Source organism: Dasypus novemcinctus, chromosome 3 (genome assembly GCF_030445035.2).
Source record: "Dasypus novemcinctus isolate mDasNov1 chromosome 3, mDasNov1.1.hap2, whole genome shotgun sequence".
Lineage (NCBI taxonomy): Eukaryota > Metazoa > Chordata > Mammalia > Cingulata > Dasypodidae > Dasypus > Dasypus novemcinctus.
The window spans coordinates 3,587,786-3,608,606 of NC_080675.1; the positions used below are offsets into that span (position 1 = coordinate 3,587,786).

Below are 20,821 nucleotides of genomic sequence, written 5' to 3' on the forward strand. Positions count from 1 at the left end.
TCCAAGTTGTCTTATGCTTTACAACTTCATTTCTTCCTACAGCTCTGTAATATTCCACGTGTGTATACACCACAATTTATCCATTCATCAATTTATGGACACTGGGTTGTCTCCATCCGTTGGCAATCGTGAATAATGCCACCGTGAACATCAGCATGCACATGTCTATTCATGTCACTGCTTTTAGTTCTTCTGGTATGTACCCAGTAGGGGTTTTGCTGGGTCACATGGAAAATCTATATTCAACTTCCTTAGGAACTGCCAAACAGCCCTCCACAGTGACGGTACCATTCTACATTCCCACTAACAGTGAACAAGTATTCCTACCTCTCCACATTCTCTCCAACACTTGTAGTTCTTTGTCTTTTTAATAGTGGCCATTCTGATAGGTGTGAAAAGGTATCACATTGTAGTTCTGATCTGCATTTCCGCAACTACTAGTAGTGCTGAACAGGTTTTCATAGTTTAGATCAACACATTTTGAAGAGTTAATATAATCTTGTCCTTCAGGGAGTGAAACCTGGTGGTCGCTGTGGGCCTGAGGGGGAAGGGGAATAAGGAATAGAATAGATGGAAAAGGGGATATTTAGGGGACAGTGGAAGTGATCTACTTTATCTTACAATGATGAATACAGGCCATGTTAAATTTCATCAAAAATTTATAAAAGTATATGGTCTAAAATGTAAATCATAATGTAAACCATTAACCATGATTTGTAGCTATGTTTCAATATTTGTACATCAATTGTAACAGATGTACCATCCACATGTAAAAAGGTCATTAATGTGGGAAGGGGGGAAAAGAGGGAGGATGTTGGGTATATGAGAGTCCCCTATATTCTGTATGTGACTTTATTGTGACCTAAAACTTCTTCGATGACAAAATGAAAAAAGAAGTACAGGACCACAGATATTACAGTGATGAAAGGTAAAAAGTCAAAAAAATTTTTTATAAATATTTTTCATTATTTTTTTAAATATCCCAATTTTTTAAACTTTAGTTTTTCTAAATCATTATGCATTTTTTGTCTTATGTTTAAACCTATTATTTCATTTTTCTATTCATTGTATTTGGCGGTATTCTTGGCTTCATTTCTGAAGAAGTTTTGGATCGCAGAAGGGTTTCAGTTATGGCAGGGGAGGATCATTGGTGTGGGGTGTCAGTGATGGGAGATACCTGGGAGGAAGTTCACCTGGGCATACATAGAAGGTACATAAATGCGTTCACATGTTCATGGGGCTTCGCCACAGTGGGTAGAGATTCACATAACAACCAAAAGAATATTGAATTCCCATCCTGGGAAGCTCTGCCACATTCTCTAATGGAACAGCAACAATCCCCCAAGTACAGGGGCAATGACTAGCGAAGAAGGATGGTCTAGTGATGGGCCCTTGATATTGACAACTATGCTTATGAGGCTTTGCTCTTGAAATTGCAACTTAGCCTTGTGTTGTAGGGTGCCTAAGAGTTACCACCCGAGAGAGCCTCCATGTTGTTCAAATATGGCCTCTCTCTAAGCCAAACTCAGCACATAAATGCATTACCTTCCCTACAGTGTGGGACATGACTCCTGGGGATGAGCTTCCCTGGCACTGAGAGATTACTACAAGCACTGGCTGTTGATGCAACTGGAAAAAGACCTTGAATAAAAGGGGGGAAAGGTGAAGACAAATGAGTTTATATGATTTAGAGGCTTCAGAGTTAAGTTGGGAGGTCATCAGAGAGGTAACACTTATGCACATCTCAGCAGGATCTCATAGATTGCCAAAGTAAATACTTTCCCAAATAGTGGGACTCCTGAGGGCTCAGGAGACACCCAGGTTCTATGGTCATGGCAGATAGCTCTGGAGTTTGGTGCCTTGCCAGTGGGCTCTACTTGGGAGTGTGTGCTCCTGAGTGTGATAGAGTTGGATGCAGATGTGATTTTTCTACACATGCCTCTTCTGTCCCTTTAATTTGAACCTGTAGTTGGTGTTGGAGTTGGTACATGTATGTCCAAGAGACTTATATCTCTGAGCTGTCCATATGCCAGCTGGGCCCTGAGTCTCATCAGAGTTGTAAAACCTACTCTCCAGTTCATTGGACTCACCCAGGACAATTAACAAGGAGGTGAGGATGGACAACTACCACACTAAGGAATGGAGAGAGTGTGCAACTGCAAGCAAGAGAGTCCCATCCATCAACCATATGGGATTGAAGCCCCCTCTTAGTTAGAGGTAGAGTGGGCATCACCATCCCAGAATCCTCAGAATTGGATAATATGGACTAGAGTGGACTTACTAGTATTATTCTATAGACTTACTGTGATTCTAGCAATGAAAGAAATTATATCATTGATGTAGAGACAGTGGCCCCTGGAGGTGCTGAAGTCAGGGAGAGGGAAAAAGAGGTGTGTAATATGGGGGCATTTTCAGGACTTGGAATTGTCCTGAATGACATTGCAATGACAGATAAAGGCCATCATATATCCTGCTGTAACCTACAGAATTGAGTAGGAAAGAGTATAAACTACAATGTAAACTATAATCCATGCTTATGGCAATGCTCCAAAATGTGTTTTTCAATTGCAACGAATGTGCCACACTGATGAAAGAAGTTGTTAATGTGGGGGAAAGTGGGAGGTGTGGGAATGGTGCTTATGGGAATCCCTTATATTTTTTTATGTAAGTATCTTTTAAAAATAAATAAAAAATACATTTTTAAAAACTGCAAGAGTAAATTAAAAAAAAAAGATTTAATACATATTGTCAAATTGTCCTCCCCCCCAAAATATAAATATACCAATTTATATTTTTCCAGTAGTGAGTGAGAATGTATAGGAATATTTTAAAGTCAATTCCAAACATCATATCATTTCACCTGGAAATACTTTTTCTTGGTTTCAGGTAAGGACTTTTTTTTTTTTAGGAGTTTCCAGGGATTGAATCCAGGACTATACTTGGGAAGCAGTTACTCAGCCACTGGGCTACATCTGCTCCCCTTGTTCATTTTTTAATATGACCATTACCACTACTAAATTATTAGTGCCTTTTACTATTTGTTCAAATTGGAATTCAGACAAGGTCCTCAGAATGTACTGGGTCCAAAAGAGTGTTAAGCGGGTGCCCACCTTTGGGAGGTGTCCCGTTTTCAAAGCCTGCTTTCTCCTGGTACAGGTGTGGGGCCCGAAGGTGAAGGTCTTGGTAGTCCAGACTTCTTTCTGAAACAACAGAGAACTTTAATAGGCTTTGGCGCTGTTTGCTTCAAGTCTGTTCCATGTGCCAATCTTCACATCAAGGAGCTTTTCAAGACCTAGTTCTAAGCCCGCCTCCGTTCTCTGTGGACTTGCTCCCACGCTTGTTGCAAGGCTGAGGCATTTGTGTAACCGAGATGTCTCTCAGCTGCTCTCTGTCCACATGTTTCACAGGCTTGTTCTCCTATTGTTTGGGTTGCAGAAGCTTTTCCAACTCTGTGAGACCTTTGCTGTCTGGGTTTTTCTCATTTCTTTCCACTTCTGTTTGAAAAGTAGCAGTTCTCACTTGAGCTTGTTTTTTTCTGGAGACATCTTGCTAGAGGCAGTCAGTTGTGACCAGCACACTCCATCCCTCTCTCTAACTCCGTCACCTTCCCGGAGAGCAAAAGGCTCAGAGGACGCTTAGTCTGTCATAGCAGGAGTTCCTTTCAGGCGGTACTTTTGTCATGCTACAACAGGCTTTCCTGCGTGCCAGCCTGCCATCTGCCCCCGGCTGCGAAGCACAGCCAGCTAGTTAAGGTTTTGTTCACAACAGCGCCCTACTTCAAGGGCCTCATTTCTGTATTAGGGTGCTGTCAGGAAATCAGAAACCCCTCCAGATATTGCAGGCAGGCAGAGATTTAACCTAGGGAATTCAAGGCTTAGGAAACCATTGTCAAGGCTGCTGGGGGAGGACAAAGCCAGGAAGAGCTGCTGTCAGCCTTCAGAAAGTCAGGAAATGCAAGACTTGTCGGAAATCGCCAAAGATCCCGGGGTATCTGCGGCTCCAGAGAGGGTGGTTTTCAGGGGAATGCTCCAAGGCTGCTGGTAAAACACACCTGCCAAGTGCCAGAGCCCACGCAGGCTGGTGTCTTCTCCCCTGTGGGGTGGCTGAGCCTCGTGGCTGGCCAGGATTCTGGGTGATGTGGCTCCCAGTGCTGCCACCTTGGCATAGAGCATATACTGGGCGGAGAGGGTGCTACATTGCCAGCACACACCCAGCACCCAGCTTCTCATGCTGAGGGCAATGCCAAGAGTTAGAAAGAATTGGAGAAACAATCCTTACTACATCTCTTAGTCAGCCAAAGGGGTACTGATGCAAAATACCAGAAATGGGTTGGTTTTTATAAAGGGTATTTATTTGGGGTGGGAGCTTACAGATACCAGGCCATAAAGCATGTTACTTTCCCACCAAAGTCTGTTGCCACGTGTTGGAGCAAGATGGCTGCCGACCTCTGTAAGGGCTCAGGCTTCCTGGGTTCCTCTCTTCCTGGGGCTTGCTTCTCTTTCTTCTGTGAGTTGACTTCCTTGGGGTCCAGCTTAAGGCTTCAGCATCAAACTCCAACATCAAAACTCCAACATCAAAAACCTTTGCATCAAAAGCTCCAGTTCTATCCTTTGCCATGCCTTTAATCATAACAATGCCCTAATCATAACTCAATCATGTCCAGTAATAGACCAGATTACAAACATAATCCAGTATCTATTTATGGCATTCATAACTATATCAAACTTTTATACTACATGACTGTTAAATTATTTTTTAGATACAATGGTTGTCTGAGAGTGGTATAAAATATAGTCATAAATAAAATTTTATTTTTATAATTGTTTTTGTTTATAGACTATAAAGCCATTGGCAAAATAGGAGAGGGGACGTTTTCTGAAGTGATGAAGATGCAGAACCTGAAAGATGGAAACTACTATGCGTGTAAGCAAATGAAACAACACTTTGAAAGGTAGGCAAGTAGAGACAAAATTAGAGTAATGAAGTCCAGTTACCAGTAGCGAAAAATTGTATTTATTTCATCATGAGTAAGATACTATCAGAATTCTTGGGGCATTGAGGATTAGAGGCTAATTTTATGTTTATCATAGTGGGGTTTACTCATGTCCAGCTTTACAGTAACACCAGATGATTAATGGTCATAAAAATATAAATTGTAGAGGTACACCTCACTGTGAACAGTCTCTGTATTGCTGAAAGTTAGGTGTGTGTTGGATTTTTAGGAATGAAACTATAGTCTAAATGTGTTAGAGGTCCTTGTGATGTGGAGGATTCCATTGTGAATCCATTAGTATGTCATATATTGAAAAATGATTTCCGAGTGCAGGTGGAGCGCTGGGGTTCGCTGGAGTGATGTGTGGCGTCCAGGGAGGAGCTTGGCTGGGGGAGGCCCAGGAGGCTGCTGGGGCTTGTTCCTTCCCAGGGGCTCCTGGTGCCCTGGGCTGGTGGGCCTCACAGCATGCGCGGATTCGTGGGTCAAGAGCCAGATCAGCCCAATCCAGGAAGTGCTGGCTGCCTGGTAACTGTTCAGCTTTTTAGTAAAAAATGAAACACAGCTTTTAATTTTTTTTTTCTTTCAAAGATCAAAGGAATTAAAATCTGTAAATATCCAAAGCAAATTGTTAAAAAGTCCATTGATAAGGAGCTTTCTGGCGGGTGTTGGGAGTATAAAACTTGACCTCAAACTTTAAGTATGAAAAATTGTTTCTTGGCTCAGAAAGGAGTGTAGGAGAGGAGACTGAGCAGAGAGCAGGAGACCGGCGTCTGCGGGGCCCGCTCCAGCTCCTCCCGCCCGGGGTCTTGTGCGTGAGGAACCAAGCACGCATTTGACCTGTGTACCCCCCGGTTAGCGGTGGCAGAGCCGGATTTGAGTCCAGGCTGCAGTGAGGCTGCGTCCCTGGCCTGGCCGGTCACCGCCACTGCCAAGACGCCGAAGCCACTGGGTCCTCCCCTTTTCTCCATTTTATTACTTCTTCCTCTGTGTATTTTGCCTTCTCTGTGTTTTCTTAACTTTTACCCCCAACTCCGTCTCCACCTTTAAACTAACCGTAAGTGCGTTTGACGCCCGGCGCGCTGATCGTGGGACAGCTAGAGAACAGACTTGCTGAAGCATTCCCCTGAGAATCACTGTGCCCTAACAGGGCAGTGCCAAGGTGAGCCGCAGGAGGCAGGGCTTTTCTGCAGGCAGGAGCAGGCAGGTGGATGCGACAACTGGTGGGCAGATTGGAGAGAGAAACAGGGTTTCTGCACAGCCTCTGACTATCCACCCCAAATATTTATTAATTACTGTGGTGGTTTAATGTAGATCCCCAAATCATTTGATATTCCTCCCTCTAGAAGGTAGAGCTTAGTTTCCCTCTGCTTGAGAGCGGACTGGACTTTAGTGACTTGCTTCAAACAAATGGAAACTAGAAAGGGAAAAGTAACTTTACAGTGAGAAGCGATAATGAAAATAAATAAGAAAATTATTATTTTTAAAAGATTTTATTTCTTTCCCCTTTCCCCCCATTGTCTGCTCTCTGTGCCCATTTGCTGTGTTCTTCTGTGGCCTCTTGTATTATCTGGTGGCTCTGGGAAACTGCATCCCTTTTCTGTTGTGTCATCTTTCTGTGTCAGCTCTCCGTGTGTGTGGCACCACTCTGGGAGGGCTGCACTTTTAACGTGTGGGGCGGGTCTCCTTGCAGGGCGCATTCCTTGCATGTGGGGCACCCCCATGCAGGGGGCTACATGGCACAGCACTCCTTGCATGCAGCAGCACTGCGTGTGGGCCAGCTTACCACACCGGTCAGGAGGCCCTGGGTATCAAACCCTGGACCCTCCATATGGTAGGTGGATGCTCTATTGGTTGAACCACAACCAATTCCCATGAGAAAATGATTTTTAAAAACCCCATAGGATGGATACCACCTTAATTAAATAATTAAGATTGATGTCATCAGTATTAAGACATACCGATACAATGTGATAATCAGATGAGATGATCAGGACATATTGCCTCTATGGCATTCTTCCCCCAAGTCCATAATCTCAGTTTAATTATGAGAATTCTTCAGAGAAACCCAAATTGAGAGACATGCTACAAAATACCTGCTCAGTGCTCCGTGAAACTGTCAAAGTTATGAAAAACAAGGAAGGCTTGAGGAACTGTCACAGATTGGAGGGGACTACAGGGTATGACAATTACAAAATGGTGTTCTGGATTCTAGAAGAGAAAAGGACATTAGTGGGAAAACTGGGGAAATGCCAGCCAAGTCTCTGGCTTAGCCAATAGTGTTGCACCGGGCTTCATTTCTGTTTGGATGAACATACCGTGGTTATGTAAGAGTTAACCTTCTGGGAAGCCCGGGGAGGGGAACTCTGTATTAGCTTTGCAACTCTTACATCAGTTTAAAATAGTTTCAAAATAAAATTTGAATGAAAACAACAAAGTCAAACATGAAGCAATTCTAGGAAACCTAGGATGATGGCATTGCCCCTAGGCTTCTTTCACTGAAAAAAGTCTGGCTTTTATTTCTGATTTGTAGGAATAAATGACTTCTTGGTGTCATCTCTCGGGATGAGATTGTTGACAGTTTGTGGGACAAGTGTCCCACAAGTTTAATGCTGGTGTTTTTTTTTTTCATTTTTGGGTTTAAACCATGAAACTCATATTTCTGGCATGTAGAGTTCTGGAGTATCTATTATTATTATTAAGAATTTTAAAGTAATCTTATTCTCTTGAAGAATAACCCTTGAGTTAGTTTTAGGTCCTTTAAAAACCCATTTCCTTGGGGTGATGGAAAAGTTTTGGTAATGGATAATGGTGATGGTAGCACAATATAATGAATGTAATCAACACCCCTGAACTGGATACTTGAAAGCGGTTGAAAGAGGAAATGTTACGTTGCATATGCATTACCATAATAAAAATTTTAAAACCAAAAGCAGAGAGCTGTCCCTGCCATCCCTGGCTTTGCCTGGGTCCTCACAGGCCCTGTGCTCAGCCGGGGGTGTAGCACACGGAGCACCCAGCACGGGCCACTCAGCGGGACAGTGGAGGGCAGGTCGGGCCGCCTTCCACCTCCTATCCTTGTGACAAGTAGAGATGGCGTCCGGCGTGAAGTCGCTGGGGCGGGAGTGGCGAGGTCAGCCCTGCCTTCGCGCTGTGTCGGGGCGCTTCCAGCCCCTGGGCGCCGTTCTCCTCCACAGTCAGCCTGGCCTAGCTTGGGGAAAGGGCGGTGGTGCCGAGGCCCCGGCAGGCCCCCGCTGCGGTGCCTTCCATGTGTAGCTCTGGAGCTCCCTCCCACTTTCCGCAGCAGATCGCAGTAAGCAGCAGCAGCGCGCGCTCTTCTCCACTACCATTTTATTCCCTCTTCTCTCTCTAGAAATAAAGAGATGGAATGAGTTGCTTTAAAAACATGACGCCTAGTCTGGAGCTTGGGGGCTCCCTCTTTGGGCGCCTGCAGCAGTAATATCACCCCTCGCTGAGCCGCAGTGCTAACCCCACCTGGCCTGGGGTGACTACAGTCAGTGCTGCCCCTTCTAGCTGCGCCTCTCTCCGTGCCTCAGCTTCTTCATTTATAAAAGGGGCATAACAGATAGCATCCACCTTGAAAGGTTGTTGTGAGGGCGGAATTAAATAATATATGGAGGGAAGCGGACTTGGCCCAGTGGTTAGGGCATCCGTCTACCACATGGGAGGCCCGCGGTTCAAGCCCCGGGCCTCCTTGACCCGTGCGGAGCTGGCCCATGCGCAGTGCTGATGCGCGCAAGGAGTGCCCTGCCACGCGGGGGTGTCCCCCGCATAGGGGAGCCCCACACGCAAGGAGTGCGCCCTGTAAGGAGAGCCGCCCAGCGCGAAAGAAGGTGCAGCCTACCCAGGAATGGCGCCGCCCACACGGAGAGGTGACACAACAAGATGACGCAACAAAAAGAAACACAGATTCCTGTTGCCACTGATAAGGATAAAAGCGGTCACAGAAGAACACACAGCGAATGGACACAGAGAGCAGACAACTGGGGGGTGGGGGAAAGGGGAAAGAAAGAAATAAAATAAATAAAGTATGAAAACACCTAGCCAGGTGTTGGCCCGAAGTCAGCTTGCCATGCAGATCAGCTCTTATGGAAAGGATGACGAGTGTGAGTAGGCGTGAAGAGTATTTTGCAAATCTGCTAATAGTCGTGAGGACAGAGACTGTTGGAGCAGTTGTTAGTAAGCACCAGCTGGTCCGTGCTCAACGCTAGGGGATTTTTACACACTTGGCATTTCATTCTCACTGCAGCCCTGGGAGAAAGATACTGTTGTTGTGGTCCTTCTGATTAGGGATCCAAAATGTAGAGAGCTTGTGCCCTGACCTGCCCACTGCCCCCACGCGGGGCATGGAGAGCGGAGTCTGGGACCAGGGCTGCGTGGGTCCGGAGCCTCTGTTTTCTCTATTGTTCTTCACTCCTGCAAAATGTGATGCAATTACGTTTACAGAAGTGAAGTCTGCTTTGTAAGGGTATAAATAAAAACAAAGCCAAGAAATACATGAGTCACTCTGAAACTTTGGCTACTTAAAAACAAAAACAACTTGTAATTTTGGAAAATTTCAAACCTATAGAAAATAAACAGAATAGTACAAAGAAGCCCAGGTACTTAGCTTCCAGAATCAACACTCCTGTGACTTTTATTTAATCTATACCTCAACCCAGTCCCACCCCCACCCCCACTTGGTTATTTTTCAGTTCTTTTTGTTTTTAAGATAAAATTTGCATTACTTGAAATGCATCTGTCCTAACGGTACAAATGGATATATCCATAAAACCCATTTATAATCAAACTAGGGACTATTTCTATCATCCTTGAAGTGTCCCTCATGTCCCTTTACAGTCAAACCTCCCCCACCCCCACCCCAGGCAAGTGCAATCTGTTGTTTTTGTTTGTTTGTTATTCACTTTCTCCTAGAAATTCATATTAGGTGGAATCTCATAGTGTACTCTTGGTCCAGATTTTTACTCAGCACAAAGTCTTTTATTTTTTAATTTTCTTTTTTTAAAGTTAATAGGTCACACAAAACGTTACATTAAAAAACATAAGAGGTTCCCATATACCCCACTTCCCACTTTCCCACCCCCATCAATTTTTTAACTGTATTTTTTTGAAGATAAGTAGATCACAAGAAATGTTACATTCAAAAAATATAAGAGGTTCCCATATACCCTCCACCCCCCTCACCCCCCTCCTCCCACATCAACAGCTTCATCACTGTGGCACCTTCACTGCGTTTGGTGAATACATCTTGGAGCACTGCTGCACCACATGGATTATAGTTTACATTGTAGTTCACACTCTCCCCCGTCCATCCAGTGGGTTATGGCAGAGTATATAATGTCCAGCATCTGTTCCTGCAGTATCATTTAGGACAACTCCAAGTCCCGAAAATGCCCCCACATCTCATCTCTTCTTCCCTCTCCCTGCCCTCGGCAACTCCCGTGGCCACTGTCTCCACATCAATTGTGCAGTTTCTTTCAGCACAAAGTCTGTTGTGACTCATCCACATCATCGTGCATAGGGGCAGCTCAGATGGCCTTTGCTCCAGTCTGTGACTGTAACGCCATCTCTTTATTCTGCTCATTGATTTTGGGGTTGTTGCCAGTTTGGGGTTACTTTGAATAAAACTGCTGTATTAGCCAAAGTGGTGCTGATGCAAAATACCAGAAGCCTGTTGGCTTTTATAAAGGATATTTATTTGGGGTAGGAGCTTATAGACACCAGGCCATAAGCATAGGTTACTTTCTTAGATTTTAAAATTAGGTTACTTTCTCACCAAAGTCTATTTTTATGTTGGAGCAAGATGGCCGCAGACGCCTGCCAGGGTTCAGGCTTTGGTTTCTTTGGTCTTGCTTCTCTCTGGGCTCAGGGATCCTCTCTTCCCAGGGCTTGCCTCTCTTACCTCTGTTTGGTTACTTCCTGGGGCTATAGCTTAAGACTTCAGCATCAAACTCCAGCATCAAAACTCCAACATTAAGAACCCTTTAACTCTGTCCCTTTCCACGCCTTTTGTCTGTGAGTCCCCACTCACCAAGGTGTCAACACCCTACTGACATGACCCAATCAAAGACTTAATCATAATTTAATCACACCCCGGTATAGACCAGTTTACAAACATAATCCAATATCTATTTTTGGAATTTATTACTATTTCAAACTGCTGCAACTGCTATGAACATTCTTGTACAAGACTTCTTGTGAATGTGTGTTTTCATTTTTCTTAGGTAATTACTTAGAAATAGAATTGCTGGGACAAAGGGTAGATGTATGTTTAACTTTACAAGAAACTGCCAAGCCTTTCTCCAAGGTGGTTCTACCTTTTTACTTTTCCACCAGCAAAGAGAGTTCCAGTTGCTACCCATCCTCACCTCATTTGGTGTTGTGATTTTTAGAAAATTTTAGCCATTCTGGTGCATGTTATGTTTTCTCATTGTGGTTTTAGTTTTCACTTTCCTGATACCTAATGATGATGAGTACTTATTAGCCATGCATATCTTCTTTTGTAAAGTATCTTCTCAATGTTTTTTATCCATTTTAAAATTAGGTTGTTTTTTTGTTGTTGAGTTGTAGGAGTCTTTTATTTGATGTGTTTACAGCTAGTTTCTCCTAGTCTGTGGTTTGCCTATCTATTTTCCTTATTGTGTCTTTCGATGTGAAGTTTTCAATGTAAATGAAATCTAATTTATGGAATTATTGTTTCTTCTTAGAGTTACTGTTTTCAGTTCTCTAAGAAATCTTTGCTCCACTCCAAGTTGTGAAGATATTCGCCTATGTTTTCTTCTTTAAAATTTTATAATTTGAGATCTGGCATTTAGTCTGTGATCCATCTTGAATTAATTTTTATGTATGGTGTGAGGCTGGAGTCCAGGGACATTATTTTCCCCCCAAAGCAATATCCACCTGTTCCAGCATCATTTGTTAAAAGACTTCCCTTTTCCTGTTAATGTTGCTTAATAATAAATTGAGAAGTCAGATAATGTAAGTCTTCCAGCTTTGCTCATCTTTTATTTTTTTTTTACAGGCAGGAAGGAGTTTATTGGAAAGCTCTCCCAATGGAGGGGATCTGAAGATTAGACTTCAGCCCCTTTACTCATCTTTTTAAAAGACTGTTTTGTCTATTCTGAGCCCTATACATTTTAGAATCAGATTATTAATTTTTATTTAATAAGAAAAAGCCTACTGAGATTATGAGTAGGATTGTGTTGAATCTGTAGGTCAATTTGGGGAGAATTCATATATTAGTAACATTGAATTTGTAATTCATGAACATCATATAACCGTCTCTCCATTTATGTAGGTTTTCTTCAATTTCTCTCAGTTCATAAATACTTACCTAAATATTTTATGTTTTTAACACTATTGTAAACATATTTAAAAACTTTTTTGTTGTAAGTATTTTGGGATTTTCTAAATATAAGATCATGTCATCTGCAAATAGAGTTTTACTTCCTCTTTTCCAAGTTGGATGTCTTTTCTTTTCCTTGCCTAATTGCTCTAGCTAGAACTTCTAGCACAATGTTGACTAATAGTGGTAACAGTGGGCATCCTTGTCTTGTTCCCGATTTTAGAGGGAGAGCTTTCAACCTTTTCCCATTGAGTTCGATGTTGGCTGCAGGATTTTCATATATGTTCTTTATTATGTTGAGGAATTTTCCTTCTATACCTATCTTTTGAAGTGTTTTTATTAAGAGAGGATGCTGGATTTTGTCAAATGCCCTTTCTGCATCCATCAAGACGATCATGTGTCTTTTCCTTCAGTTGGTTAATATGGTATGTTACATTAATTAATTTTTTCATGTTGAACCACCTTTATACACCAGGAATAAAACCCACTTGATTTTTTCATGTTGGACCGCCTTTATACACCAGGAATAAAATCCACTTGATCGTGGTGTATAGTTCTTTTAATATGCTGCTAGATTGTATTTGCATGTATTTTGTTGATAATTTTTGCATCTTTGTTCATTAGAGAGGTTGGTCTGTAATTTTCTTTTCTTGTAGTATCTTTATTTGGCTTTGGTATTAGAGTGATGTTGGCTTCATAAAGTGTGTTGGACAATTTCCCCACCTCTTCCCTTGTTTGGAAGAGTTTAAACAGGATTGGTATTAATTCTTCTTCAAATGTTTGGTAGAATGCACCTGTGAAGCCATTGGTCCTGGACTTTTCTTTGTTGGGAGATTTTTGATGACTGATTCAGTCTCTTTAAGTGTATTTGATTTGTTGAGTTCCTGATTTCTTATATTAGTATCAGAAATCTGTTGGCTTTTTCTTTTTTTTTTTTAATGAGGTATCAAGGATTGAACCCAGGACCTTGTACATGGGAAGCAGGTGCCAGCTACTGGGCTACATCCTCTCCTTCCCCTTTTGGCTTTTATAAAGGGATTTTTTTTGGGGGGTAAAATCTTATAGTTACAAGGCCATAAAAAGTTCTACTCACGGTTGCTTTTCACTAAGTCCCTTGCCACGTGTAGAAGGAAGCTGGTTGCCCTCTCTGGGTGGTCTCTGCCTTCCCCTCTGGGCTTCCTCTTCTCTTGAGGCTCCGTGGGCCCAGCTGCTTCCCGATTTCAGCTGCAGGTTGACACAGGCCTCCTGTATCAGTTCTTCCCAATCTCAGCTGTAAGCCATCAGGTAAAATGCTTCTCTTACCTGGGGCTTCAGTTGTTTGAACCTTCTTTTTTCTGTCACCTGGCAGGATCAAAAATGACTGAGCTCTTTCTTCCCATATGTTTGTCTGTCTGTGTGAGTGTCTGTTTATATCACACCCAGCAAGGGGGAAAGATTCAACCTAAGTCACGCCCTCTGACATAGTCAAATCAAAAGTCCTAATTGTTAGGCTCCGAGGGAAGCCAAGGAAGGGAGGGGCTGGGAGTCAGAAATCAGGCTGGGAGTCAGAACCCACGTAAAGATTTATTTATTTCTCTCCCTTCCCCCTTCTCCCTTCTCCCTTCCCCCTTTCCCCCGTTGTCTGCTCTCTGTCCGTTTGCTGTGTGTTCTTCTGTGTCTGCTTGCATTCTTGTCAGCAGCACCAGGAATCTGTGTCTCTTTTTGTTGTGTCAAGAAGAGACACAGAGTATATATACACAAAGCCTTTAATGAGCTACAGCAGGTGGGCTGTGTCTGAAACAGACAGCAGCAGCAAAGGGAGGGGGGAAAGAGGTTTTATAACGTGTTCTGGGGCTAGACTACAAAGGGGTTAGTTTGTGATCGTTTATGCTAGCTTTGCAGTTTTAAGGTCAGGGTGAGATAACTCATATCTACTCTATGGTCCTGTTTGCGTCCCTCAGACGTGGGTTGCTACTTCTCTATCCAAGGGAATGTTTAGGGAGGGAACCTAGCAGAGGCCAGCGCTCTGGTTTCATATAATTTAGGAATGTGTACCTGCAGGAAGAGGGGGAGCGAGGGGTGATGAGGCGGGGCAGGACAGGTGACACTAATCTTAACAGGTAATCGAACCAAAAACAGCTTGGCTGAATTTAATGCAATCAAAGGGCATCTCACCCAGAGGAATAGAAGAGTTGACAAACATAGTCTTTCTCTTTTTGAGATTCTTGAAATAATCTCAAACTGCCACACTTGCAGAGTCAATGTAGGTTATTTGTGCATTTCTAGGAATTTTTCCATTTGATCTATGTTGTCTAATTTGTTGGCACACAGTTTCTTACAGTATTCTCTTATGATTGTTTTTATTTCTGTGAGGTCAGTCGTCATATCCCCCTTTTTGTTCTGTTTTTAAAAATTGCATATTCTATTTTTGTTAGTTCTGCTGAGGGTTTGTCTATTTTATTGATTTTTGGTTTTATTGATATTCTGTTTTTGTTGTTGTTCTCAATTTCATTTATTTCTGCTGTAATCTTTGTTAGTTTTTCCTTTTTGCTTGCCTTGTGATTGGTTTGATGTTCTTTTTCTAGTTTCTCCAGTTGTTTAGTTAGATCTTTGATTTTAGCTTTTCTTCTTTTTTTTAATGTAGGAGTTTAGGGCTAAAAATTTCCCTCTTGGCACTGCCTTTGCAATAGCCTGTAAGTTTTGATAAGTTGTATTCTCGTTTTCATTTGTGTTGGAGATTTGGACCCGAAGGGTATCGGGAATGAAAGAAAGAGAAAATGGGGAAGGATACAAAGAGAAAGAAAGAACGAGAGAAACAGAACGAGAGAGCTGGGATCAGGGGGTCTGCGAGTAATAACTCCTCAGACAACTTTATTGTTTACAAGGGGCTCTCTATATACCCCAGTGTACGTGACCAGAAGCAGGCATACGTAGCCTACGTGCCATCAAGCAGCAACACGTATTAACCATCAGCATTACCCATAGTCTAAGGAATTTAAAAAACCTTATCTCAAGGTACAAAGTCTAAGTGTTCTATTCACTACAAAAGGCATGTGCTCATCTTTTCTTTCAGCCTTTCTCAGCTTCATCCCATTTGCCAGGAACTCTTAATTACCGCATTCCTTAGGTTGCAAGCCTAGCCATGGAGACAGCACTAGCATGGAGACAGCACGTCTCTCCTTGAGAGGCCACTGTGCCTCAGTTTCCAACACATTTGTCCTGAACTACTAATTTATCTTGCAATTTCTTCTTCGGCCCATTGATTGTTTAGTTGTATGTTGTTTAGCTTCCATTTATTTGCAGATTTCCCCCTTTCCTGCCTATTATTGATTTTCAGCTTCATTCCATTATGATCAGAAAATGTTCTTTGCATAATTTCAGGCTTCAAAAAATTTATTGAGAGCTGTGTTGTGGCCCAACATGTGGTCTATCCTGGAGAGAGATCCATGAGCACTTGAGAAGAATGTATAACCTGCTGATTTGGGGTACAGTGCTCTGTATATGTCTGGTGTTTCCAGCTCATTTATCATATTGTTCAAGTTCTCTGTTTCCTTGTCTTCTGTTTAGTTCTGTCTATTTATATGTTTAACTTTCCAATTATTATTGAAGAGATGTCTGTTTTTCCTTTCAGTTTTGCCAGAGTTTGGGGCTCCCTGATTAGATGCATAGATATTTATGACTGTTACTCCTTTCTGGTGGATTGGCCCTTTTATTAATATACAATGGACTTGAGCATCTCATAATTTTTTGCATTTAAAGTCTGTTTTGCCTGACACCAGTATAGCTACTCCTGCTCTTTTTTGGTTACTATTTGTGTGAAATAGTTTTTTCCAACCTTTCACTTTCAGTCTTTTTGCATCGTTGGGTCTAAGGTGAGTCTCCTGCAGGCAGCATATGGATGGGTCATGCTTTCTTATCCATTCTGTCAGCCTATGTCTTTTGATCATGGAATTTAATCCATTAACGCTCAGTTTTAATACTGTAAAGGCATTACTTACTTGAACCATTTTGTCCTTTGGCTTTCATATGTCATATCTTTTTTTTGTCCATCTTTCTTTTTTTAATTTAATTTAATTTTTAAATTTATTTCTCTCCCTTTCCCTGCCCCCCACCCCAGTTGTCTGCTTTCTGTGTCCATTCACTGTGTGTTCTTCTGTGTCCTCTTGTATTCTTGTCAGCAGCACCTGTAATCTGTGTCTCTTTTTGTTGCGTCATCTTTCTGCGTCAGCTCTCCATGTGTGTGGTACCTACCACTCTGGGCAGGCTGCACTTTTTTTTCCGCATTGGGTAGCTCTTCTTACGGGTCGTACTCCTTGCACATGGGGTTCCCCTACGCGGGGAACACCCCTGCGTGGCTCAGTACTCTTTACGTGCATCAGCACTGCGCATGGGCCAGCTCATCACACAGGTCAGGAGGCCCTGGGTTTGAACCCTGGACCTCCCATGTGGTAGATGGACACTTTATCCATTGAGCTAAATCTGCTTCCCTCATTAGGTTTTGATATCAGGGTTTTCTGGCTTTACTGAACAAATTGGAAGTGTTATTCCTCCTCTATTTTCTGAAAAAGTTTGTAGTAAGATTATGTCCTTAACTGTTGGAAAGAATTCACCAGGGAAATGATCTAGGTCTGGAGTTGTCCCCACTGTTATTTATTACATCATCACTCATAGTGGTAAAAAGCTGGAAACAGTGAAATAGGAGAATGGATGACAATTTTATGCTACATCTCTACAGTAGAATATTAAGGAATCCAACAGAACGAAAGAATCAGATAGCACCAAATAATTTATGGGATTTTTGAAGATTTTCAAAAAGCTTTATTAAGGTATAATTACCTATCATAAAATTCAACCATTGTGAGTTTTAGTAAATTTACACCCTTGTGCAACTATCACCACAAATCTAGTTTTAGAATACTTGTGTTTGATAATAAATTCAGTTCTTTGATGTGATACTATTTGATTTTCAGTTTTATTTTGTTTCAGATTTTATAATTATCTTTTTCAGGGAATTTGTCCTTTTAATCTAAATTGTCGTGTTTATTGGCAGTCATTTGTTCATATTATTCCCTCATTATCATTTTAATGTCTAACTATAGTGATATTCCCTCTTTCATTCCTGATATTAGTTGGTAATGTTGGTGTTTTATATCTTTTTACTCAGTAAGTATTGATAGTGATCTTTTTTGGTCAATTTTATTCATCTTTTCAAAAAACCAACTTGGGACTTTATTACTTTTAATTGTTTTCTATTTTATTGATTTCTTCTCTTTCCTTTATTATTGCTTTACTTTTACTTAATCTGGTTTTAATTTGCTTTTCTTATTCTACCTTTTTATGAGGGAGAGTTGGTTAGTCAGTTTTAACCCTTTCATCCTTTCTAATATAAGCATTTAAAGCCATAACTATCCCTCTATGTATTGGTTTAGTTGCAAGTGCATGGATTTTTGTATGTTTTGCTTTCTTTATTATTTGGTTTGAAATATTTTCTAATTTTCCTTGTGATTTCTTTTTCACAAAATGGTTTAATTACAAGTGTGTTGTTTAATTTCCAAACACTGGGGTTTTTCTAGTTAGCTTACTGTTACTGGTTTCCAATTTAATTCCATTGTAGCGAGAGACACATGTTCTGTAAGATTTCAGTCTTCTGAAATTTATCAAGATTATATTTGGGGGAAGCAGATGTGACTCAAGTGATAGAGCTTCTGCCTACCATGTGGGATGACCTGGTTCAATCCCTGGGTCCTGGTGAAAAAGAAGAGAAAGCATGCCTGCATGGCAAGCCAGTGCCCACACGAGTGCCTGTGTGGTGAGCCAGTGCCCTGTGCAAGTGAGTCACACAGCAAGATGTTGATGCATCAAAAGAGAGACAAGGGGAGAGTCAAGGTGAAGCACAGCAGAAACCAGGAATTGAGGTGGCACAATTGACAGGGAACCTCTCTCCCCATTGGAGGTCTCTAGGATTGAATCCTGGTAAATCCTAGAGGAGAAAATGGGAAGACAAGACAACACAGACAGCAAAAAACAGTAGGGTGTGAGGAGGGGAAGCGGGAGGAATAAATAAATAAATAAATATTTTTTTAAAAAAGATTATATTTGGTTCAGCATGTCGTGCCTGTCTGGGTGAACATTCCATATATCCTTGAAAAGAATATTTAATATTCAGTTGTTTGATATACTTTCTATTAATGACTATTAGGTCCTGGTGTTTTATAATGGTATTAGGATCTTCTTTATCTTTACTGTGTTTTACAAGTAATTATTCAATAAATTATGGGAGACGAGTGTTAAATCTCCAACTCTCTCTGTGGATATGTCTTTGTCTCCCTCTGGATATGTCAGTTTTTTGCTTTATGCGTATTAAAGCCCTGTTATTAGTGTATACCCATTTATAATTTGTATACCTTCCTAATGTATTGATCCTTTTATCATTATGAAATCATAAATAATCCTTATCTTGAAATCTATTTTTTCTAATATATAGACACTTCTACTTTCACATACTTATTGTTTGCATAGTATGTCTTTAACCAATATGTTAATATGAACCTATTTGTGTCTTTATGTGTAGAGTACACCTATTTTAGACATCTTATAGTTGGGACATGGTTTATTATCCGTTCTGAAAATTTTTGTCTTTTAATTGGGGTGTTTAGTCCATTTACACTTAGTGTAATATTGAGATGGTTGGATGTAGGTCTACCATTTTGATACATTTTTGAACTTTTTATTTCAAAATACTTTCAAACTTACAAAACAGTTACAAAGGTACAAACCCTATAGAGAGAATTTCATTGTACCTCTATCCCCTCAGATATACAGATTCAGAATAATACATTTGCTGTACCATTCTATCTATCATTCTATCAATCCATCTATCTGTATATCTTTTTATCTATCAATCCATTTTCAAAACACTTAATTGTAGGTTGAATACATCATGCTCCTTGAACACTTAATACTGCCATTTTCTAAGAACAAGGATATTTTCTTTTGTATCCACTTTAATGCAGCTATCAATTTCTAGAAATTTGACTTTAATATAAAACTTATCATCTATATTCTAGTTTTTTCATATATCCCAGTGACGTCCTTTTTTTTTAAAGATTTATTTTTTATTTTTCTCCCCTTCCCTGCTCCCCCACCCAATTGTCTGCTTTCTGTGTCCATTTGCTATGTGTTTTTCTGTGTCTGCTTGTATTCTTGTCAGCGGTATCTGGAATTTGTGTCTCATTTTGTTGCAGCATCTTGCTGTGTCAGCTCTGTGTGTGTGCGATGCCATTCCTGGGCAGGCTGCACTTTTTTTGTACTGGGTGGCTCTCCTTATGGGCGCACTCCTTGCGCATGGGGCTCCCCTACATGGGGACACCCCTGCGTGGCACGGCACTCCTTGTGCACATCAGCACTGTGCGTGGGCCAGCTCCACACGGGTCAGGAGGCCCTGGGTTTGAACCTTGGACCTCCCATGTGGTAGGTAGATGCCCTATCCGTTTGGCCAAATCTGCTTTCCAGTAATGTCCTTTTGTGCCTTCTCTCCTCCCCTGTTAATCCTGTCCAGGATCAAGTAATGCCTTTAATTGTCATTGTCTCCTTAGTTTCTCCCTTTTTCCTTCTTCTATTTATTTTTTAAATTGTGGGATAATTTATACAACATAAACTTTCCCATCTTACTTACTCCCAAGCATTCTTATTTAGTAGAATTAATCACATTCTCTATGTTACAGTATCCTCACTGCCTTCCATTACTAAAACTTTCCTATCTCCCCAAACAGGTACCCTATATCCATTTTTCATTAACTCTCCGTTCTACCTGACCCCCACTCCTGCCAACCTCTATTTTAAAATCTGTCTCTATGAGCATTGGATATTTGTCAGTATTTTCTTAGGAGTTACCATCAGTTTAAATTTAACATCCTAAATCTGTACAATCTCATTTGGTTTGATACTGTCTTAACTTAAATAGTATATACAATCATGTTCCTCTACCCTGCCATCCCCCCACTTTTATGTAGTTTGTTTATACTGATGAGTATAACACCACTGATACATTATTACATTTTATATTTTCTTTTTATATCATGAAAGAAGTCAGAAGTGGAGTTAAGAAATCTAAAATACAATAGTATTGGCATTTGTATTGACCCATGTCATTACATCACCAGAGGTCTTATTTCTTCATGCAGCTCTGATCTATTTTCTATTGTCCTTTCCTTTCAACTTGAAGAACGTTTTTTAGCTTCTCTTTTAGGGACAGTCTAGTGACTGGGAGTGTCTCACACTTTTGAAAGAAAATTTTGCCACATAAAGAATTCTTTGGTGGCAATTTTTTGCTTTCAGCACTTTAAGTATGTCTTCCTACTACTTTCTTGCCTCACCATGGTTTCTGATGAGAATTAGGCACTTATTCTTATTGAGACTCCCTTGTACATTACATGTTACTTCAATCTTGTGGGTTTTAGAATTCTCCCTTTGTCTTTGGCATAAGA

General features: G+C 41.2%; 1 protein-coding gene across 7 annotated transcripts in view; it reads left to right on the top strand.

Moving 5' to 3' along the window:
• Nucleotides 1–20,821, top strand: part of MOK (MOK protein kinase) — a 65,189-nt gene that overhangs the window by 12,775 nt on the left and 31,593 nt on the right. For 6 of the 7 annotated variants that reach the window (XM_071213687.1, XM_004454133.4, XM_012523550.4 and 3 more), the window contains one exon: nt 4,837–4,951. The exons of the other annotated variant lie outside the window; for it this stretch is intronic. In XM_071213687.1, the coding sequence (XP_071069788.1) occupies nt 4,884–4,951 (68 nt within the window). In that variant the 5' untranslated portion in view covers nt 4,837–4,883. The remainder of the gene's footprint in view (nt 1–4,836; nt 4,952–20,821) is intronic. 7 annotated transcript variants of the gene reach the window in all.